Source organism: Urocampus carinirostris, chromosome 14 (genome assembly GCF_059441175.1).
Source record: "Urocampus carinirostris isolate Australia breed hairy pipefish chromosome 14, RoL_Ucar_1.0, whole genome shotgun sequence".
NCBI lineage: Eukaryota > Metazoa > Chordata > Actinopteri > Syngnathiformes > Syngnathidae > Urocampus > Urocampus carinirostris.
In genome coordinates this window covers 16,615,663-16,640,231 of record NC_142362.1, presented here as the reverse complement: position 1 = coordinate 16,640,231, position 24,569 = coordinate 16,615,663, and the positions used below count along the sequence as shown (strand labels likewise).

Here is a 24,569-nt window from a genome sequence, read left to right as displayed (position 1 = left end):
CTAATTTTAAGGATGATTTCTCTTATTTCAACAAATAAAAATAAGAAAAAACACAGTAAAAGAAGGAAAATCAGCAAACATATCTACAAAAGATGGAAAACAATTTTACTCGATTTAGGAAATACTTTCTACCTTGATTATTATTTTTTAAAGTTGAAATACTTTAAAATTGCTTTTAATGGCATATTAATAATAAAGAAAACTCTTGAATGGAATCGCTGTTATTAACTACAGTTTTCCTTATTGACCACAAGAGGGCGCGTCTGACTTATGATAGTGGAATCAGACTTTTGTTATGGAAACTGAGGATGTGTTTTTAACTACCAGGAGTGATAATTAGCTTTTGAATGGGAGGTGTGAATCTATTGTACTGTTTACTGTGAGTAGGTACATTATTTCCACGAATCTTAGTATTGAGTCAAAAAAACAACAAAAGCTCCTATGTATTTAATGTGTTTGTTAGTTTTTATTAATAATAGAGTTGGCATAAAGATGATCCGAGCTTTCAATGCTATTTTTGTACGAAAATCACCCCAAAAATCTGCATTGTAGGGTGTAACACGACTTATTGGTGCGATGAAAAGAGGATCCAGACACATGGTGCTGTCATCTCCTAGCCAAAAATACCAGCTGCTCTTTCTGTACGCGTCACTCACACAGTCGAGCAGTCAGGAAACTTTTCCAAAATCGCATTACAATTGCACAACTACACGGATAGGACGTAAAATCTGAGCAGGTAATATTTCTTCCTCCGCTTTCTATATTTGTCCAAGAAAAAAACAAACAAACTCTGGCAAGGATATTAGTGTAAGTGTAGCTTAGTTTCTCATGAGTGGGTGGTGACTTGTTTTTTAGAAGGCACTTATCATTATTGCCCAATCCACGCATATGAGTAGTTGGATTGCATCGTGAATCAAAATAATAAGTGCAACTTTTGCAGTCTGGGGGGCCCTTTTACTTCATTTCGATCCCAAAAAAGACTGAAGTAGAGATTCCGCACCTAAAGAATTTATGATCACTTAAAATTGCTTTAAGACGCTTGAGAGTATTGCACAGATGCGGGTCGATAAAATTCTTTTGATAGGTTTCGTGCACTTTCTTCATGGCCAAATACAAGCTCTGTTAAAGTACTTTCGAAGCCAAATTTCCAATTGTTCCAGTACCAATAAAATAAGAAATGCAGCACTGATTAAAAGAACGTCAGCGTTAACCTTAGTTTCAAACCCTAACTCTAGCACCAACCTTGTTTTGGAACCCAAAAACCGGTTTGAAACCCTAACTTGCAGGCTAAACCCTAGCTCCTAAATCCTAACCCTGACTGTACCCTTCGCCCTTACCCTGTTTCAAACTGTCCCCCCGAGCTCTAAACTGATTTTGGAACCCTATATTCAGTTTGGAACCCTAGTAAAGAGCTTAAACCCTAGTTCCTTACCCTAAGCCTTCACCTAATTGTAATTGTGACCCTAGCCCCAACCCTATTTCAAAACCCTACATTCAGTTTAATACCTTAATTTAAGAGCCTAAACCATAGTTTCTAACGCTAGCCCCAATCACATTTTGGAACCATAAAACCATTATTTGAAGCCCAAACCCTAGCTCCTAAATCTAGCCCAACACCTAACCCCGACTGTACCCTTGGCCCTTACCCTGTTTCAATCTGTCCCCCAACCTCTAAACCTATTTTGGAACCCTCCATTCAGTTTGAAAACCCTAGTAAGGAGCTCAAACCCTAGTTCTTAACCCTTAGCCTACACCTAACCCTAGTTGTAACCCTAGCCCCAACCCTATTCCAAAACCCTACATTCAGTTTAATACCTTAATTTAAGAGCCTAAACCATAGTTTCTAACGCTAGCCCCAATCACATTTTGGAACCATAAAACCATTATTTGAAGCCCCAACCTTAGCTCCAAAATCTAGCCCAACACCTAACCCCGACTGTACCCTTGGCCCTTACCCTGTTTCAATCTGTCCCCCAACCTCTAAACCTATTTTGGAACCCTCCATTCAGTTTGAAAACCCTAGTAAGGAGCTCAAACCCTAGTTCTTAACCCTTAGCCTACACCTAACCCTAGTTGTAACCCTAGCCCCAACCCTATTCCAAAACCCTACATTCAGTTTAATACCTTAATTTAAGAGCCTAAACCATAGTTTCTAACGCTAGCCCCAATCACATTTTGGAACCATAAAACCATTATTTGAAGCCCCAACCTTAGCTCCAAAATCTAGCCCAACACCTAACCCCGACTGTACCCTTGGCCCTTACCCTGTTTCAATCTGTCCCCCAACCTCTAAACCTATTTTGGAACCCTCCATTCAGTTTGAAAACCCTAGTAAGGAGCTCAAACCCTAGTTCTTAACCCTTAGCGCAAACCTAACCCTAGTTGTAACCCTAGCCCCAACCCTATTTCAAAACCCAAAATTAAGTTTAATACCTTAATTTAGGAGCCTAAACCTTAGTTTCTAACGCTAGCCCCAACAAATTTTGGAACCATAAAACCATTATTTGAAGCCCAAACCCTAGCTCCTAACCCTAGCCCTGGTAACTCGCGGCTCAGGAGATGCAGAGTGGCTTCCTGGCAATTTTCCAAAAACATTTACAAATGGAAACAAAATGGAGGAGGGAAATACATTTTTCTTTAAATATGGCTTCTGTAGGAGGACAAACATGACACAAACTAACATTTTACAATGCTGTAAAAATGTATACATACTACATTTTAACTCAAGGTGTTACCATGTAATCATAAACAGGGTTTGTACGGGTGCTTGAAATCCTTGAAAATGCTTCAATTTCAATGTGTTTTCAAGGTCAGGAAAATGCTTAAAATTGTTGCCATGTTACTTGGCAGACTAACAACATAGACTATGCAATCAATACTTTTTTTATATGCGGGAAAATGAAGCAGACACGCCTGCTCTGGTGGTTTGTCATTAAGGAGCTGTCATGTGAAGCGTCACCACCCCTTTACTGGTCGCACCCAAGAGGACAGCTTTATTCATAAAACCGTCTCTTTTGGCTCAGCTCCCAAACGGCTCCTCAGATTTTTTCTTTTTTTTTTCTTTTAAATAATGTATAATCCATAATAATAAAACATTATGCACCAAATTATTTAGTAATTTCCTATGTTTTGCAGGGGATCCCTAAAAACACACCAAATATTGATTGAAATATTCACAGATCTACAAAAACAATTGTAAAATACAAAATTTTTATTTAGCTTTTTACACACTGAACAGATATAAAGTTGAACAACAACACAAAATCCCTGAAAACGCAAAACAACTAAATTAAAATTCTTCAGTGCTATGAATAAAGGATAAATTGACCAGCTTGAAAGAGCGCCCGCCTCGTGAGTGGGGTCCCTGGTTCAAGCCTTGGCTGAGTCATACCTAAGACTTACAGCATTAGTACCCATTGCCACCCTGCTTGGCGCTTGGCATCAGAGGTTGGAATTTGGGGGCTTGGTCACCTAATTACTAAAAATGGGGGAAAATCCAACACCCAAAAAATAGATAATAATGTTTTGAATTCTTTCTTTCTAAATAAATGGAATCAACCTTTCAAAACGGCATTTTTTATTTTCTTGGGTTGTTTCTGTGTGACATTAAAATTGATTTTATGATCTGAAACCTTTGTGAGTAGCACATATGCAAAAAAAAACAAAAACAGAAATCAGGAAGTGTCATGAACCGGAATCTGCATCAGGACCCAAACGTGTGACGTTCTCACATAAGCCGTTTATTTTACGGGAAATGGGGAGTCATGTACGTTAGACAGCAATCTGGCGTGAATTGATAGGCAGCCAGACGCCGACGAGATCGATACCAATTACCTAAGTTGATATCGGACAGATGGGGTCGATAACGGACAGGACGGGATAGACAGGATAGATAATGAAACAGGATATCGAAAATAAACAGGACAAACTAGACGGGAATGAAAACTGGAGAAAATAATAAACAGGACAAAAATAGCTGGAAAACCAAACTGGAAACCGAAATAAAACAGGACAAAATAAACGGGAACAATACCAGACGGGAAATATCAACAGGAACAGGGCCGAGTCCAAATCGACGTCTTGCGGGGCAGAAATTCGTTGACAGACTGACAACAGGGGATTGACAGGACCGGGTTCAAAGAGTGACAGGGAGCCAATCAGTCAATGAGCCGCAGCTGGTGCCACACGGGCGGGGCCAATTGGGCGCCATGGCAACCGTGGCAGGAAGGGGACAAATACTTTTTCACAGCACTGTATGCAGATGGTTTTTTTAATTTTAATAATGATTTTTAAAACAGAGCAAAATAAGAAAAATAAGGAACATTTCCTGCCAATGGTATTGTTAGCAGTGAAGCTGAGGAGCAGTGTGTTTGTTACGCCCGGCCTTTCGCAACTCACCTGTTTAAATGCTCCTGGAACTGATCGAGTCTCTGCTCCACTTCTCCGTAGGTGAGCTCGCCGGCCGAATTGTCGTCCCCTCTCAGCTGGTGGAAGCTCGCTGACTCATCCAAGTAGTCGGAAGCTTTCTTGCACGCCCATTTATCACAGCACAGATCTGCACAGGACGCAAAAGCCACACGCATTCTTTACACGCGTGCATGTGGGCCACGAAGGCGTCACCCTAAAGAAACAAACAAACCTTGCCGGTTAAAATAGGTTGTCATTAATCTGCAAAAGACTGCCGAGCGTGAGCTCCGGCTCGTAATTCATCAGCCTTTTGTCTCGGTGGAATCAGCGCAGCGCTGTTTTACCAATGGCCAACAAGAACGTTGTTATCGCAGCTGGACACCTGCGATTCGCGCCTTTGCTTTGTGATCGTGTGTCACGAAGCCTTTTTGGGGGGGAATTAAAACTAAAATATGGCAGCTGGTACAGTTTGTCTATCAGAGTGCGCACGTGGCTTTTGTCTTGGTGGGACGAGCTATAAAGATACAAAGAGAGCTCGTTTTGTGCCGTCCGTTTTGGTCCGATCGCGCAGACCGAGGTTGGTTTATGGGATCGGTTACGATTGATTTTTTAAGGCCTTCTGGACCGAGGGAATTAGCTGTTTATTGTGAAACACTTGTTCTTGTGTTTTGTTGTCTTTCTCAATTTGAGTGAAGTGAGACCTGATCTGTTGTGCTGAAGGAAATTATACAGTTTCAATCAATTTCTGACATCAATTTTAAAGTTATCCGTCCATCCATTATCAGCACCGCTTATCCTCAGTAGGGTCGCAGGGGTGCTGGAGCCCATCCCAGCTGTCCTCGGGCAGTAGGCAGGGGACACCCTGACCTAGTTGCCAGCCAGTCGCACTCATTCACTCACTCATTCACACCTAGGGACAATTTGGACTGCCCAATTAACCTGACATGCATGTTTTTGGGAATGTGGGAGGATACCGGAGCGCCCGGAGGAAACCCACGCAAGCACGGGGAGAACATGCAAACTCCACACAGGAAGGTTCGATCTCATGACCTCAGAACTGTGCTGCACACGCGCCGCCGTGCTGCCCAAAGTTAGAGTTATTATTTATTTATTTATTTATTTTTAATTGAACCATTTTATTAAATTGTTCATTCGTGTATTTAATTTATTTTTTATTCTTTTACCAGCTCGGTAGCCTAGATGGTAGGGCGCCCGCTTCGAGACTGGGAGGTTGCTGGTTCAAGCCTCGGCCGAGTCATACCTAAGACTTAAACATTGGTACTTGTTGCCTCCCTGCTTGGCATTCAGCATTAGGGGTTGGAATTGGGGGGTTTGGTCACCTAATGACTCCCTCAGTTGGGTTGAGCGAGGGGGCTGGGAATCCCCTCCTCTGAATCAATCTCCCAAAAACAGTCAGAAATGACTCTAGCCACCTCCCACTAGGGGGATATGGCTGTGGTATATATATATATATATATATATATATATATATATATATATATATATATATATATATATATATATATATATATATATATTTTTTTTTTAATTCTTAGAGGAACTATTTCCCTTTTTTAAATCCATATAGGTATTTATTCATTTAAGTGCCTAAATAATTTGAATAGATGAGAAAATATACAAATTGCAAAGTCCTTTACCGGATAAAGAGCCTTTGAGGCTTGAATATGTTACAAGAGCAAAGGACGTAATGTAATCGCCACAAAAAATATGAAATCCACAAAAAATGCAATGCATATTGTTCGATGTAATGTTCAAATTTTCAGAACAAAAATACTTTCCCCATTGATTTAGTATCTAGTATCAGTATTGTCACACATTGCTGCCTGTCAATACCAAAATTTGTCTCATTCCTGAAGAGCAAGATGACGAATTACACCGACAAACAGATGATGAAGGTTCTGTATCTGAGTCAGATCAGGAACCTCCTCCTGCTACTGGTTAAGTCAAGACATGTTTATTTGTATAGCCCTTAATCACAAGGAGTCTCAAAGGGCTCCCCAGATTATTACAAACCATAGACTATTATTACACCATCCCCTAATCTAAAACCTACATGAGGGCAAGGAAAAACTCAAAAACCACTGGTAACTACAAAAACCAGTGTTATCTGTTTCATATGGGAAAACCCTACCGCAAAAACCAGCCTGGAGAAGAATGGGCGCTGCCAGGCTGTACCCACAACAAGAAGTGGTGCCCAAACGACCCAGGCGTTTAAGGGATCTGTGAACTGTGAGACTCCAGGATACAGTGACCAGCGCCTTACAAATTCTTCACTTTACAGTGTGGTATAAGATGTGTTTTTTTTCCCTCCTTACAGCATTTTCTTCACTACTTTACGTTCCCAAAGCCTTATAAAATCCACTCTTGATTCGTGCATATGTAGTTATGTCTCTCAAATGCCTGCCTTCTATTGGTCGATGTCATTTAAAATGCTGGTCTGCTATTGGTTTGCGTCACAGTATTATGAAAATGCGGATGCCTTTCTATGTCTTCATTCAGTTGAGAATCTTGTGTGCTTTGTAAAGAATTCAGCAGTACTCGACTGTGCTGTACAGTATTTATTAGTTGCAAGTCCCAAGGCTTGCAAGTAAAAACGGATAACCATTGAAACAAAGCTTACCATTATAAAAAAACACAAAGAGCTTTCCTCAATAAGTTGAATGCCCATGACTGATCAACGATCATGACTATTATTAAAAAAAGGAGGCAGGTGGAATGTTTAAAATATGTACCATTTTTTATTTACCGCTTCTGCATCCACCTGCAACTCCACTCACCCGCTTAAGTTGCGTCCCACCAAAGGTAGATACAATCTCATATTTTATTTTTATGTATATTGTATGAAAACCTACGCTCATTTTGACCGTAATTTGGTGAAATTTATGAAAATGTGAAAAATACCGCAAATGATAAGGATACCGACGTATTTACCTTCGGCGCAGGCGGTGCTGAGCAGAGAAAAGGGAGTGTGCATGCTGTGTGCATAGCTCCACCCATTCTACCACTCACCCAATTAAATTGCTCTGGGTGCTTTGCTGGCGTTTTGGGTGTTTACAGTTTGTTTTGTGGGTTTTCATCATAATGTGTCGCAACAGTGAAAATACATTGTTTAATAAGCTTCCTTATAAAGGATTTTCAAACGACGTACACACACATATATATATATATATATATATATATATATATATATATATATATATATATACACCGGATATATATATATATACTGGATATATATATATATACTGGATATATATATATACTGGATATATATATATACAAAACTCAATTCCAATGAAGTTGGGAAAGTGTGTTAATTGCAAATAAAAATTGATCCAAGTAAATTGCAAATTCTTTTCAACCCATATTTAAATGAATGCACAGCAAAGACAACATATTTATTGTCTTCACTCATAAACTTTATTGTTTTGGGAGAAAATCATCAACTCTGTAATTTGATGACAGCAACACGTGCCAAAATAGTTGGGACAGGTGTCAATAACTACTCAGAAAGTGGATGAATGGAAATCAACCAACTATTTGCAGGTGAACAGATGAATTAGCAACAGGTGAGAGTTGTTACTGGGTATAAAAAAGGGAGACCCGAACAAGCTAAGTCATTCACATGCAAGGATGGGGCGAGGTTCACCTCTTTGTGAACAACTGCGTGAGCAAATTGTTGAACAGTTTAAAAACAACATTCCTCAAAGTACAATTGCAAGGAATTTAGGGATATCATCATCTACAGTCCATAATATTGTGAAAAGGTTCAGGGAATCTGGAGAAATCACTGTGCGTAAACGGCATGGCCGTAAACCATTATTGAATGCCCGTGACCTCCGAGCCCTCAAGCGGTACTGCATTAAGAACCGACATCAATGTGTAAAGGACATCACCACATGGGCTCATGAACACTTTGGAAAACCACTGTCAGTCAATACAGTTCGACGCTATATCCGTAAGTGTGGGTTAAAACTTTATGTTGCAAAGCGTAAGCCATTCATCAACAACATCCAGAAACGCCGCAGGGTTCTCTGGGCCCGAGCCCATCTAAAATGGACTGATACAAAGTGGAAAAGTGTTCTGTGGTCTGATGAGTCAGTTTTCCAAATTGTGTTTGGAAATTGTGGACGTCGTGTCCTCCGGTCCAAAGAAGAACAGAACCACCCAGACTGTTATGCACGCAAAGTGCAAAAGCCAGCATCTGTGATGGTATGGGGGTGCATGAGTGGCCAAGGAATGGGTAACCTGCACATCTGTGAAGGCACCATTAATGCAGAAAAGTACATTCAGGTTTTGGAACAAAGTATGTTGCCATCCAAACAGAATCTTTACCATGGGCGCCCTTGCTTCTTCCAGCAGGATAATGCCAAGCCACACACTGCACGTCTCACGACAGCGTGGCTTCGTAGTAAGAGGGTGCGGGTGCTTGACTGGCCTGCCTGCAGTCCTGACCTGTCTCCCATTGAAAATGTGTGGCGCATTATAAAGCGCAGAATAAGACAAAGGAGACCCCGGACTGTTGAACAGCTGAAGCTGTACATAAAGCAAGAATGGGAAAGGATTCCACTATCAACGATTCAACAACTAGTCTCCTCACTTCCTAAACGTTTATTGAGTGTTATTAAAAGGAAAGGTGATGTAACACAATGGTGAAGAAGCCCCTTTCCCAACTACTTTGGCACTTGTTGCAATTATAAAATTCTAAGTTTATCATTATTTGCTTATGGAAATAAAGTTTATGAGTTTGAACATGTATAATCTTGTCTTTGTGGTGTATTCATTTAAATATGGGTTAGAAAAGGTTTGCAAGTCATTCTATTCTAATTTTACTGACATTTTAAACTTTTTCCCAACTTCAATGGAATTGACTTTTGTATATACTGGATATATATATATATATATATATAGTAATGGCCATCGTGCGTAGGGGCAACCTGTGTGTAATGGCGGTACAGCTTGCGAAGAAAGGCAGGAGGAGGTGCCCCACCCTTTGCATGGCTCACGGAGGTCCACACGAGCCTGGGAAACGAAGTAATGGCCGCTTAGCGTAGGGTACACTGGGCGTGATGGCGGTACAGCTTGCGCGGAAAGGCAAGTGTGGGCCCTCGATGGCGCGGCATTGCCGCGCTGCAGCCGCGGCTGTGCCGCGGAAAAGTGACAGGGGCCGGGGGTACGCCATTGCGTGGGTTTCCTCCGGGCACTCCGGTTTCCTCTCACAATCCAAAAACATGCATTTCAGGTGAATTGGCTGGTCCAAATTGTCCCTAGGTGTGAATGAGCGAATGAGTTGTCTGTCCCTGTGTGCCCTGCGATTGGCTGGCAACCAGTTCAGGGTGTCCCCTGCCCAGTGCCCGGAGATGGCTGGGATGGGCTCCAGCCCCCCCGCGACCCTAATGAGGATAAGCGGTACGGCTGATGAGATGAGATGAGATATATATACTGGACTGTATACCATCATAATGTTGCTTTGGCTTCCTATGTACAAAATTGTGTTTCGTGCAGATCTTACACTATTTAATTTGTATCTCTTAGCCAGATGTACTGATGAAAAGAGCCATATACGGCTCATGAGCCTTAGGTTCCCAAGTATTTTCACAGGAAAGTGACACCATTTTGTTTGTAAATCATATATATAGTTGTGCTGTCCCCTCAAAATCTTGTTAAACAGTGAAAAAAATCTAACTTACTATACATTTACATCAGAATTAGTAACTAAAATTTAGTTATTTTAGTTACTCTAAATCTACAACAAAAAGTGACACCGGTTGTAGATTATTTGATAAAAGACATTGATATTATCAACACGAGTTACAACGTCAAACTTAAAAAAATAATACTGAATCACAAATCAAAAACACACTCACATTAACCAAGCATTCAATCTTTTTTTGCTCTTCCCAACCTGACACCGAATGTTAAGCCCACGTCACAACAAGGAGTGAGTTGCTGTGACCATGCAACCCTTCATCAGCAGAGAGGCTCGACCTCATACACTGGTTTACCCCCTCTGCATCATATGCAAATATATTAATCATTCTTAACTATTCTTTGCCATTCAAGTATATCCCTAGCACACACTCTTGCATACACCAACTTCACATCCACAGCACGTTTCACCCCATCCATCCAACCGTATTCAGGCCTTTCAGGTCCATCCGTTTTTTTCCATATCTCCAAACCATCTCCGAACATTTTCATCAACTCTCTCAGAAATCTCTTTCAACACACCAATTATTCTTCTCAATTCCTCATTCCTAAACTTATCCAGTCATGCCACTCCACACAAACTACGCGAACATATTATTTCATTTCATTTCGACATTTAACTTATTACGCTGATTAACTCTCAAACCCCACACATCTGAGCCATCACTGTCGGTACCACCGCACCATCATAAAATCCTTGCTTTGCATCCATTTGCACTTCCCAGACAAACAATCCGTTCAGCACACTCATTGCCTTGCACCCTTCACCCGCCCTCTTCTTCACATCCTCCTCTAAACGACCACCTGTTGCCATCTAAGAACCCAAATACTTAATAGCATCTACCTCCTGCCACTTTACACCTACTGGGCCGTTCAATTTTATTTTTGCCCATTTTAATTTTTGCTTCCATGAAAACAAATGAAACTGTATATTTTCATTGGGTTATAAAAGCCTCCCTGACAGGCTGTAAATAAGTGAACGTGTCTGGACAAAAGAGGTCAATCGATGTGACGTGTACGCTATAATTGGATTCTTCACACCTCTCTTTACAATGGATGGCTTGCACAACAAGTTTAGGTGCGACCACCACTTCCATTTCTGGGAGGAAGTAATTCATTTTTTTTTCTTTAAGAAAGAACAATAGCGTTACCTTGAAAAGATGGACTTCTCCTCAAGCCCTCAGTGACCTGGTTGTGTCCGAGAAGATTAGAGCCCAGAACGGGGCTTGAGGGCGTGGAGGGACCACCGACTTGGGAACATCTCTTGAGGCACAGGTTTGATTCCCTCCCCCTTTCCGCTTCGGTACTAGCGTCGCTGTTTTCCACTGTGGCGTGAAGACGATGGAAAATAACAATGGTTTTTCGTCCATTTTGTCCGGTTATTGTTGTTGGGTATTGATTTTTCTTACCTTTGGGGGGCTCCGGTGTGAAAGAAATTCGTCTTTTCATACCTCGGTTTCCCTCGCCGTCTGAGTCGCAGCCGCCCGGACTCGGAGGCTGAAAAATATAAACAAAGGTTAAAATTTATATCACTTTGGCCCTGCATTTTGACTGATTTTTCCAAGACCCACAAAATATGTTTTGTCGTTACCTATACAAAAAGAACATAAAATCTTTTCATTTTGCCAGAAAGAAAAAAAAAATCTTATCTGAGATAAAAGCATTAATGTAAAAAAGACTAACAGGAAATTAGTTTCTGGGTCCCACAAAATGCTTTTCATAATTGCATATCCCTCCCAAAATAATAAAAACATAAAATAATTCATTTTGCCAGGGAAATACAATTCTTATCTAAAATTAGGAAATTAACACACAAAAAATGACAGGAAAATTTATATATATACTCCTAATGGGACTATGCTGTACAAACTAATGCCAGCTGCCGTTAATCATGAAGGAAGGAGAAATGCAATGGCAAAGACAAGCCATGCGAGAGCAGTGTCTGTGCCATTTTTAAGCAGACTTGTTAATAAATATGGCAACAATTTCAAGCTATTACAATCAGATGCCCCAACATTCAAGCACTTTTCAATCCTTAAAAACACAAAAATAATACATTTTCAAGGATTTCAAGAACCTGTACCTTTGTAGACTCGTCTCTGAGATTGAAGGTGAGCTCCAGATTGCTGAAGAAGTAGTCTGCAAACTCGGGGTACATGTCCAGTACCTCCAAAAGGTCTTCCCTTTGGATCGTGCTGAGGTCGCAGTAACTCAAAGCTCGCACATCCGCGTTGGATTTTCCAGGTTTGGCGAATAGATGGATCATTTCACCGAATATGTCATTTTTACCTGGTTTAGACAAAGCAGAAAACTGTCATCTATGCTTTAGTTATGTTTCTGAAACATATGAAAAAAAATTCAAATTCCTCCCAAAAATCAGGTCAATGTGGTGTTTTGTTGTGAGAAATCCAGCACATTTTTGAAAGATATATTCATATCAATGCGTAGACTTAATGATAATTTGTTTTTTTCTAAATGGTTTTTGCATACTTAAGTTAGTTCACAATATTTTATTTTACTTTCTTCATTATTTTTTTCATTGTTTTTAATATAATGTTTTCGATTAGATTACATTATATTAGATTCAACCTTATTGTTATTGCACAAGTCCCAAATACAAGGCAACAAAATGCCATTAGCATGCAACCAGAAATGAAAAAAAAAAAAAATAAAATAAAAAATAAACACAGGTCAACAGTGTAATTTGCTGTGAGAATTCCAGCCTATTTCTGAAAAGATATAACTATATTATGGTTTACTGTGTGTTTTTTTATTTAGTATAAATCTTTATATTTTGTTTTTTTTAATTCAGTTAATTTTGTTGTTAATACTGTAATTTTTTAAATTGCATTAATGATTTTCTAAAATATTTTAATATATATATTTTATTGTTAATTTTAAAGGATACATATCCAGCTTTATAAAATGCCAATTCTGCAGAAAAAAAACAGTCAATTTGTTTTTGTACTGTGAGAATTCCAATACGTTTGTGAAAGAATAGTAATATATAATAATATGATGGCTGTAGTTTATGGTTAACCTAATTTGGTTTAAATTATTTAAATAACCATTTTAATAAGTATTTTTATTTTTTATTTCTTTCTTTTTATTTCTTTTTTTGTCAATTGATTATTCTTATTTGTATGTTTATTTTTTGTATTTTTCAAAATGTAATATTATTTTTTTATTTATAGTTTATTGTGAAACAATTGCTTCTCCTTTAAAACTGGGTGACTGAATTCATTTTTCATTTTATATTTTTTTGCCTTATTAATTTTATCCTATCCATCTTGATATTCTTCTTGGATCTTGTTCTTATCTCTTAAGGCTTTCCTTATGAGTTATTCCTGGACAGCCACGTCTCAGTTTGTTTTTTTGCTTATATTCCAAATCAATAGTTTTTTATAATGAATACATGTTTTTTAACCACCAGGGAGCGCTAAATATTAGACACAGTCCCTTTAAGAGTTGATTGTGATCACAGGATATGTGTCCTTTAAATTGGGCCTCAGGGAAACAGTTGTGCTCTACCACAACCTGGAGGGCCTTTGTTTTTTTCAAGGTTTAACCTGAGCAAAGTCAATACGCAATCAGCAGACTTTTGCCGCCTTAACCGGCGATTGCATAGTCAGCTGAGCTTTAAGCTTCAGTTCACTTGCGAGTCGTGACCTTGGCCAGGACAAGTTAGCACTCTAGAAAATGAGATGGATGGAAGTTAATCCGCGGGGCAATGAGGCAAAACCATACAGATACAGGTCTTTTCGAATCTTTTTTATCGAGTCGGTCGGAAATGATTTCTCGGCTCATACGTGGATGAGCTCGGGAGAAATAACGCAGTGTGGGATTTATGCTGAACTTGCGATCTATATCGGGCGCTCCTGAAGATGTTATTACCTGCACTGTGTGCACAATATCCAGATTTTTTTTTCATGCAGGTTTGGCTGCAGGTGAGCCTCATAGCTCATGTTGGGCATTGTGCTCAAATGCAAGTGCTCCCTCCCCGGAAGAAATGGAGCAAAACGTTGCTGATCAAGCATGTTGTACGTCGGTTCTCTAAGTAGACTGATCAATGGGATCAGTGACATTTTCGGTAGGGTTGTTAATAACGGAGGGGGGGAGGGTGTGATTCAGCAACCCACGCTTCAAACCTCATTGTGTCAGCTTCGGCTTTAGGGGGCATTCATCTCACGGGAAAAAAATATGCCCTTTTAATCTCGGTTTACCTGGTTTGACCCCGCCCACAAAAGACATTTATTTTATATATTACATTTGAACAAAACGGGGGTGATGATAATGCTTTTGTTTGGGATCTAAGTATACATTTCTGTTTGTGTATCTCTTCACTCAAGAAAACAGGAAAGGACTTTATAAGTGACCATCATATGTCAAGGGCAGTCAGGTAGGTTACCCTAGATGTGATAAATGCCCCAAAAACCTGAATAAGCACTTTTGTTGACTCACATTTCTTTCCCAGAAAAATATTTCACTCTACCAGACCATAACAACACTGAATATCAACACAATTTTTAGCAGGCAGTCAGGTAGGTTACCCTAGATGTAAAAATGCCCCCCAAAAAGCTGACCTAAAAATGCAATTCAGTACTTTTGATTTTGTTGACTCAGCATATTTTCCACGAAAGACAACCCGTTCTCCCTGGCCACAATGACATTGAATATTAACACCATATTTTACAGGCAGTTGGGTAGGTTACCCCAGATGTAAAAAACGCCCAAAAAGCTGATTTGGCATGTTTGGTTTTGTTGACTCAGCATTTTTTTTCCAGAAAGCTATCCCACTCTCCTAGGCCAAAACAACATTGGATATCCACTCGATTTTTTACAGGCAGTCATGCAGGTTACCCTATATGTGAAACATTCCCAGAAAAGCTGACTCAGCACTTTAGGTTTTGTTGACTTAGCCTTTCTTCCCAGAAAGACATTCCACTCTCACACCTTGAACGACATTGAATATCAACACCTTTACAGGCACTTAGGGAGGTTACCCCAAATGTGAAAACTGCCCCAAAAAAGCTGACTTGGCATTTTTGTTTTTGCTGACTCAACAGCCTTCCCCAAAAGACATTCTACTTTTCCAGGCCAGAATCACAGTCCTTTTCAAGCAATCAAGTAGGTCACTTTAGAGGCGAATGACCCTGTCAAAGAAAGGAAAATGCCACCCAAAAATGGTTTCGCGTCTTAACGCGGGTGACGCTCTAATGGCGCACAGTCATTCTACTTTCTTTTTTTTTTTGTACATGACTGATATTCCTCAAAAAGATCATACTTCTTCCCGTGCTGTCAAGAATCACCTGACGTTTGCCCGTGCTCTTTTAACAACCTTTTAAGAAGCCACTTAATAGAAATGCCAGCGCCTCGCTTGTCGGCCTTAAAGGGCGCAAGTGGTGAGGGTGACTTCCAGTTAAAATGGGTTGATGTGTTTTAAAGGAAGCGTTACCTACTAAAGCTAAAATGCCAATGGAGCAAGAGTGTTAAAGTTTGACACTGGAAAAAAAAATGTTTTCCCATTAGAGAATTTTGCTCATTTTAAAAACAACTTTTCTAGTTTTAAGATATTTTAACAGGTTATTATAGCGGAATACTTCCATTTATACTCGAACAATGTTTTATTCAGTGGACGGAAGATTGATCCATTCATTTTAAGTGGGGGTAAACAATAATAATAAGCCAAATATGACATCTCCTTTAAAAAACAAAAACAATAATTAGTCACCTGACCTACCTATTGCAGCATTTTTACATTTTTTGTTTTATTAATACAGTGGAACCTCGCTAGTTCGCGGTTCCACTTTTGCGGGTTCAGAGCTTCGCGGGTCTAAAAAATATAGCTTACCTTCTCAATAAAAGCATTTATTAACTTGAGCAAGCGTGAGCTTAGGTCAACTGAGGACACGGTGTGGACACTCTTATTGTGAAAGGGAGGGAAAGGCCCTGACCGGGGTTGGGTAGGGTTACTTTAACTTGATTACTTTCAATTACTTTTGGATTACTCGAATACCAAATAAGCTAATAAAAGACAAAAGAAACTAAATATGAATAAAATTATGACTCACAACACGTGGAAAGCTTTCTGTCCTGGCTTTGATCTCTTTGATCTCCGGCAAAACTAACATAAAATGTGACAGTAACAAAATGAAAATAAACCCAAACAGCTTGCCGCTACTTCGCAGATTTTCAGTTTTCACGGGTGGTCTCGGTCCCCATTAACCGTGATAACCGAGGGATTACTGAACAATGGGACCTCGATACTTCGCGGTCCCACGATCGCGGGTTCAGAGCTTCGCGGGTCTAAAAAATAATAATAATTAAATAAAAGAGTTAAAAAAACAAAAAAACAAAAAAAACAAATTTTAAGCATTTTTGAAGGGGCGTCGCTACTTCACGGATTTTCACATTTCGCGGGTGGTTTTGGTCCCTATTATACAAAATCATATCGACCATGGCAAAATAACACTACTCAAAAATAATTTAATTTTTTTTTTTTTTTTTTAAGCATTTTTAAAGGGGCGTCGCCACTTCGCGGATTTTCACTTTTCGCGGGCGGTTTTGGTCCCCATTAACCGCGATAACCGAGGGATTACTGTATTCCCTATTCACACTTAAACTTGCATTTTACTACTACTACTTCGCAAGTTAGCAGGATCATCAAATCTTTATGGTGATATTTTAAAAATTGTGCTAAAGCATAAACTAAACAAACTAAAACTCCATGCTGGGCCCAATGAGAAAGAATAAATGAAAGGTTTGAATGAAGAGGCTGCGATTAAAAATGTGTGTGTGAATGACGGCATTAGCTCATGTTGAAATTCCCTGCAGATTATTCATCTGTTACGTAACACGGCCAGTGAGTTTATCACAAACCCGGCTGTCGGCCAATGCCGCTCTGCTAATGCACCTGCTGTACCGTCAAATGTCAAAGCAAAACACGGCTTCAAGCGCACAATCAGCTGCGACGTGACATCGGTCAAACTCCTAACCCGATATTTTTTGTTGCAGACAATAAAAGTGTGATGCGATTTACCGAGGATGGCCACCACAATGTCATCTTTGAGGATCTCGATGGAGCCTCGGGACAGGAAGTAGAGGGCGGTGAGTACGTCCCCGCTGTGGACCAGCGTGTCTCCGGGCGGAGCGTGAGTGGTCTTGAAGTGCATGGCCAAGGCCCTCAGGCAGCCTTTGGTGGCTCCTTGGAACACTTTGCAGTTGTGGAGGAGATTATTATTCAGATGGAGACAGATATCTGCCTGCAGGCACTCGGGAAATCCTTTGAGCACCTGGGAGGAGAAAAAGAAAATGGAGGGGCCTCGTTCACATCACTCAATCGGGAGGAGGGGTAAAAGTTGGAGTGATGGTGTCTCCAATTCAAACGAATAATAATAATCCTGTGAAACTTAAACAGATCTTTCCTCCAATTTTATCTATCCATCCATCCATCCAATTAACTAGCTATGTATTTATCAGTAGAATCATATATCTAGGTAGTTAGCTAACCATGTATTTTCCATCCAGCCCTGTACCTAGCTATTAAGGTAACTATGTATTAATTCATTCTTCAATGCATCCATCCATCCATCCATCCATCCATCCATCCATCCATCCATCCATCCATCCATCCATCCATCCATCCATCCATCCATCCATCCATCCATCCATCTATGTATTTATCTATCCATGTACAGTATCTAGCTCGTTAGCTAGCAATGAATGCATCCACCCATCTATTCATCCATCCACTCATCCAGCCAGCTTGTTAGTTAACTAGCTAGCTAGCTATTTATTCATTCATCTAGTCAGCTAGGCAGCTATGTATTCATCTATCCATGTATCTAGCTTGTTAGCTAGCGATAAATGCATCTAGCCATCCACCCAGCAAGTTAGTTAGCCAGCTAGTTATGTATTCATTCATTCATCTCGTCATTAATGCATTCATCGAGTCAGCCAGGTAGGTATGTATTAATTATGTATCAAGCTAGTTAGCTAGCGTTGTATTCATCCATCCATCCAAGTACCTGATTAGTTAGCTAATTATGTATTTAACCATCCATCCATTTATCAAGCTAGTTACCTAACTATGTATCCATTCATCTAGTAAGCTAGCTATGTATTTACCCACTCATCCATCCATCCATCCATCCATCCATCCATCCATCCATCCATCCATCCATCCATCCATCCATCCATCCATCCATCCATCCATCCATCGACCCATAAATATGAATCTACTTGGAAGGTGAAAATAATTTCATCCTTGATGGAAAAGTCTTCATAAACCAGTGAAAATGGAAACAGAACAAATACATACATAAAAGGCATTAGTATTGTGAAAAACCAAGCGGTTGTCCCGTGACTGCTTAATGTGTAAAAACCATGCTTTTCTAAATGAAAACGGAAGCCTTTTTTTATATGTAATCGAAACGATTAAATGGAACAGCACGCTATCCCACAGATGTAAGAAGGCCCTCCAGCTTAACCTGCACCCCCTTGCTTCTATATCACAGCTATGGGGGATGGGAATGTTTATCGAAAAGCATGCTGACACAGTGACCCACTTTAATTTGAATTAAACCAGAAAATAAAATGTGATACGCACCTCCTGTTCCCGCCAAAGAAAAGACATCATGTCCACAATGTCAAGCGGGTAAAAGAGAAAACACTTGATCAAAGCAGAACAAGGCTAGGCAGTTCTTTCTGTTCCTGCTTTTGACTTACCGTGTTCATATCGATGCCGTTGGTGTAGGCCCAGGAGTGTTGGAAATACTCTTCAAGCCTTTGCCTGAGCGGGTTGGGGATCTGATGAAAACGGATGAACTCTTTGACCCGTAACATTTGCGCGTGGTAGCGTGCTGTACCCGAGTACAACCTCTGGATGATGGCCGAGACGTTCCCGAAGATGCTGGCGTACATGAGCGCTGCAACACAGACCTCGTTTTATTCGCCGGAAACCATCAACTCTCATCGGCGCGCCTTTCCACTCACATCCGATCAGCATGACGCAAATAGAAAAGATCTTCTCCGAGTTGGTGTTGGGGGAAACGTTTCCGAATCCCACGCTGGTGAGACTGCTGAAGGTGAAGTAAAGCGCCGTCACGTACTTGTCCTTGATGGAAGGACCGGAGTTGGGATCACTGTAGTTGTATTTCTTCCCGATGGACACCCCCAGATTGTCCAGCCAGCCGATTTTGTGTTCCAGATAAGGCTTTTCCACGTTGCCGATGGCGTACCAGATGCAAGCCAGCCAGTGAGCGATGAGGGCGAAGATGCACATCAGCAGCATCAACACGGCGGCGCCATACTCAGAGTAGCGGTCCAGTTTTCTGGCCACCCGGACCAGACGGAGCAGCCTGGCCGTCTTCAGCAGGCCGATCAGAGTGGTCGTCTGAACACATGATGAAGATTTGGGTTGCTTTATTTCAGTCAAGGGGCCGCTAAGCCTTCATTAACAAAATATGTATTATTAAGAGTTAACACAATATGGAGGAAACATAATGGAGAACACATCAAAAGGGTGGCATGCTCCCTCCGGGTTAGTGATGAGATCTTGCACCAAGTGGAGGAGTATCTTGGGGTCTTGTTCACGAGTGAGGGTAGGATGGAACGGGAAATCAAAAGAAGGGTTGGTGCAGCGTCTGCCGTCATTCGGACCCTGTACTGGTCCGTTGTGGTGAAGAGGGAGCTGAGCCAAAAGGCAAAGCTCTCGATCTACGTTCCTATACTCTGACTATGGTTTCTATGGTCCACAGTTCATGACCTATGGTCAGATACAAGTGGCTGAAATGAGTTTCCTCCGCAGGGTGTCTGGGTTCTCCCTTAGAGATAAGGTGAGAAGCTCAGTCATCTGTGAGGAGCCAGTTGAGGTGGCTCGGGCATCTGATAAGGATGTCTCCTGGACGCCTCCCTCAGGAAGTGTTCCGGGCATGTCCCACCGACAGGAGGTCCCAGGGGCAACCCAGGCCACGCTATATCTCTAGGCTGGCCTGGGAACGCCTCGGGATCCCGTCGGATGATCTGGAGGAAGTGGCTGGGGTTAAGGACGTCTGGGCTTCCCGTCTGCTGCCCCTGTGACCCGACCCCGGATAAGCAGAAGACAATGGATGGAAAGATGGATGAATGAAACAAATTTGGGTGAGCGTTTTGTGTTCATAACCATTTTTTGTAGTTTTATAATTTTTGAAATAATGTATACACACATATGACCAAATATTTTGGCCATGATTTAATTATTTTTTTGAGCTTATTTTTCTTTTATATTTTATTTATTATTTATTTTTATTCATATTTAATTAATATTTTCTGGGAATGCAAATGTGTTGAAAACATTTACAGCATTCACATTTTCTTAGGCAGAACAAAGAAGAAAATAATATATCCATTTTATAAATTATACAAATCGGACCAGATATTAATTTGATTTTTTTTTAATGGTGTTTAACTTTTTGCATTCAATTAAAAACATGTAAGTGAAACACCCCAGAACACATCTCAAATAATTTTTAGTGTATCTCATCCTTATTTGGTCAAGGCACCCTAAAAGCATACCATTGGAACGTGAAAATGTATCCGTGCTCAGACCAGAAATAAAGGAGAAAAGAGGAGGAAAAATGATCCACTTTTAGGGATTGTTATGTAAAATATTACTAGATTTTACCCCATTTGTGCGTACTGTTTATAAAACCACCGTTTTTTTTTTTGGTTGTTTTGTTGTCAAGACCAGAACGGAAACAGGATCCAATTGCGTTACATTTCTTACAAGTTTTATTGGAGGAAAGAAAAAGGGCTGCGCCCACGGTCCGGTGTTCGCTGGACGCGGGAAGCAAGTCGCTCTTGTACTTTGATTGTGCTCCGAACGCGGAAGTGGATCTTACGTAGCGAGCGATGGCGGTGTCAGGGACGGAAAAAAACGGGTCGGTAGCCGGGACTGGGAGAGCAAGACGTGGTCGGGGTCGGAAGTGAGTCGTTAGCAAGAACGGGAGAGTAGACATAGTTGAGGAGAACAGACGTGGTCAGGAGCAAAACAGGTCGTAGCCTGACGGGAGCAAAAAACGGGACAGGTGGGAGTCAGGGTCGAAAAAGGCTTGCCTAGTATTCACAGAGGATCGCAGAAAGACTGACAACAGGGGACTGACAGGACTGGGTTCAAATTGTGACAGGGAACCAATCTTAACCCGTGTCGGGTGGCGCCAAATGAGCGGTCACGGCTGAGTCACATCAGTAATTGTGACATTTGTTTTCAAATGTTGGGCTTAATTTAAAACAATAGCATTCTCTTGGAACATAAACACCGATTAGACCATATAATAATTAAAAAAAACACTATTAGCAATTGTTCTCTAAAATATTACAGAATTTAATACAATTTTTGTTCCTTTTTAAAACAACCATTAAAAAAAAATTCAGGCCTAATTTAGTTGTTTATTTGTTTTCTTAGTTTTTATTTAATACAAATGGAAACAGTCATTTCAAATGAAATGAACGAATTTTGGAGGGTTTTTCAAAACACTTTTTAGAGTTTTATATATATATATACATATATATATATGTATATGTATATGTATATGTATATGTATATATATATATATATATATATATATATATATATATATATATATATATATATATATATGTATATATATATATATATATATATATATATATATATATATATATATATATATATATATATATATATATATATATATATATATATATATATATATATATATATATATATGTATAATAAAATGTAGTTATTTCAACAGAATAACATTCAATCTTGTCCATAGGTTTGTTTTTTAAACAAAACAAATATTTTTGGAGGAGGTTTGTTGGACAAAATAATCCAGACAGATTGGTCAAATTAATCCAGGTGGGGGCCCGGATTGGGTTATTTTTGTCTCAAGAGTTGCAGATATGGTCTACACAGGCATGCTTGAATACAGTAGAACCAGTACATAAATTCTACAGACATATTAACTCACGAGCATTTATCACCCCTCTTATTTTTTATTTAACGAGGGCCACGACTTATGTTGTCCGTTGTTACAAAGAACAATGGCAGACTTCCAGTAACAAACGTCTCCCAGGCACTTTTAAACAGAACGAGAAGAGTGGCAGTTATTGGACTCGCAGCAGCCTTCATTCTGGTAGCCCAATTATAAGACCGAGTCTGCAGCCACACATGACTTTTTCCTGAAGATCTCCTCGCTGCTGACAATGAAGAAAATGTCAAAGCGATATATTTCCAGAAATGCATGTACGGTATGCAAACTGCAGCAATTTTAACAACGTCACAAGGTTCTGTTGTGTGCTGACCGCCGAAAAACGAGCTTTTCGGTCCCCAAGAGAGACATTAAACAACTGAAATGAGACCTCTGGCAGCCACGATCCATTCATTTTTTTCTGCATTTCACTGACATTTGTTGTGCTGCAACGATGCAAAGCAAGCATTACAGAATTGTATGTGCTGATTATGCAAACAGACTGTGCGGGTTAATTCCAAGATATGCGACCCTGCAAAAAAAAAAAGAAAAAGAAAAAAAAGATACGGAGCTTATATTATAGTTCCACACCAACCCCACTACACAAGTTGCGTACTGTTATGATACACGATACAATACATTTTAAAAATAATTTGTGTGCCTGTTGTAGCCAGGAAATATTTGTTTTAGTTTATCACAACACAGGTTTCCTTTACTTCATGTACTGTATGTGAAAAAAAATGAAATCTTACCCCAATGGCAGGAAACATGGCTAATTTTAGGTATAGTTTCTCTTATCTTAAGTTAATATATGTTGTTTTGCTAGTGACATAATAAAAATAGTATTTAAAATAAGCATACTTTATTGTTTATTTCTCATGTTCAAATGTGGTCGGAAATAAGAAAATTATCTGCTAGAGAGAATTTGCCTATTTTTCTCATTTTCTTTAAGATATCAGATAAAATATATTAATAATAAGAAACAATATGCGCAAGATGAGCAGAAATTCTGCCAACAGGGTAAGATTTTGTTTCTTTCAGTGTTGTGTGCCGCAGAAAATACAAAAACTATGTCTCGAAATTAGCAAAATTTGCTAAATTATCTGAAGTCTGCCGTATGTGATAATTCTAGTCGCTTTTTACTGCAATGTCACTTTGCAAAGTACAGCCATATTCATCTCATCTCATCTCATTAGCTGCACCGCTTATCCTCAGTAGGGTCGCGGGGTTGCTGGAGCCCATCCCAGCAATCATCGGGCAGTGGGCAGGGGACACCCTCAACTGGTTGCCAGCCAATCGCAGGGCACACAGGGACAAACAACTCGCTCGCTCATTCACACCTAGGGACAATTGGGACCGGCCAACCCACCTGAAATGCATGTCTTTGGAATGTGGGAGGAAACCGGAGTGCCCGGAGGAAACCCACGCAAGCACGGGGAGAACATACAAACTCCGCACAGGAAGTCCGGTAGCTGGATTTGAACCCACACAGGAGGTTCCCAAGACCTCAAAACTGTGCCTGCACACGCGCTAACCACTGTGCTGTGCTGCCCCAGCCATATTCATATTTACTGATAATTGCAAGCTTTTTGTCTATGGTTATGTTTTTGCTTCTCCTATTAGCATTGATGCAAAGCTTGGTACTTAATACAGGACCAAAAGATACTGTATGATGACGCACACACAATTCTAAACTGCCTGAAAGGAGAAAGGCATTGTGGAAAGTAGTTCAGCTATTAGCATTTCTGCATCTAAGAGACGTAATTAACACAGTCATGTGTACGTCACCAGAAAATCGGAATTTTGCAAAATTTGGGCACTGCTAATAATTTCTGTCTTATGGTGGTGAAATGCTGGAAAACGGGGCCGAAAAATCATCTTATTCAAAACCTTGGAGTGAAAACCTCATAAGGCGGTGTCGTCGCATCCTGGGGTCTAGAGTACATCAAAATATAATGGTTTCCTCTGTGTGAAGGACATAAAAATCAAAACAAAACTGTCTGAGCTTAAGGTTGACCTCAGTGAGGACAACCAATGCGGAAAGCCTTAGAAGACCAATTTGTCAGCCACAAATGGACACTCAATTGTCTCTAGGTGCCAAAAAAAGACACTCCAATTGAGATTTAAGGAAGCTCACACAGCTGACTCAGCAAAAACAAGTGATAACCATGTTCACCAAAAAAAGATGATTACGCTTTATAATCAGCAGCTTTTATGGTATAATGGAGTGCCTACAAAGCACGATCAAGCAATGAAGTGAATCCTGAGCCACTAACAAGCCGCCCGGGCTGGCAGCTAGCCTTCCCATGGCTATCTAACATCTGCATGTAAGCTCTGCACACGGGGCTCGTCACATAAATGCATCAATGATTGCCATTTGGTAAGCCATTAATCCTTGTAAATGGATTCTAGAATGGGGACCATTCAAAAAAAAAAACA

General features: G+C 40.2%; 1 protein-coding gene across 1 annotated transcript in view; it reads right to left on the bottom strand.

Annotated features, from left to right (window-relative positions):
* Positions 1–24,569, bottom strand: part of kcnh7b (potassium channel, voltage gated eag related subfamily H, member 7b) — a 70,812-nt gene that overhangs the window by 4,525 nt on the left and 41,718 nt on the right. The window contains exons 7-13 of the mRNA XM_088353144.1: positions 19,132–19,531; positions 18,864–19,064; positions 17,177–17,431; positions 12,221–12,426; positions 11,547–11,634; positions 11,289–11,462; positions 4,399–4,555 (exon numbers count right to left, since the gene is read on the bottom strand). Of these exons, the coding sequence (XP_088209270.1) occupies positions 4,399–4,555; positions 11,289–11,462; positions 11,547–11,634; positions 12,221–12,426; positions 17,177–17,431; positions 18,864–19,064; positions 19,132–19,531 (1,481 nt within the window). The remainder of the gene's footprint in view (positions 1–4,398; positions 4,556–11,288; positions 11,463–11,546; positions 11,635–12,220; positions 12,427–17,176; positions 17,432–18,863; positions 19,065–19,131; positions 19,532–24,569) is intronic.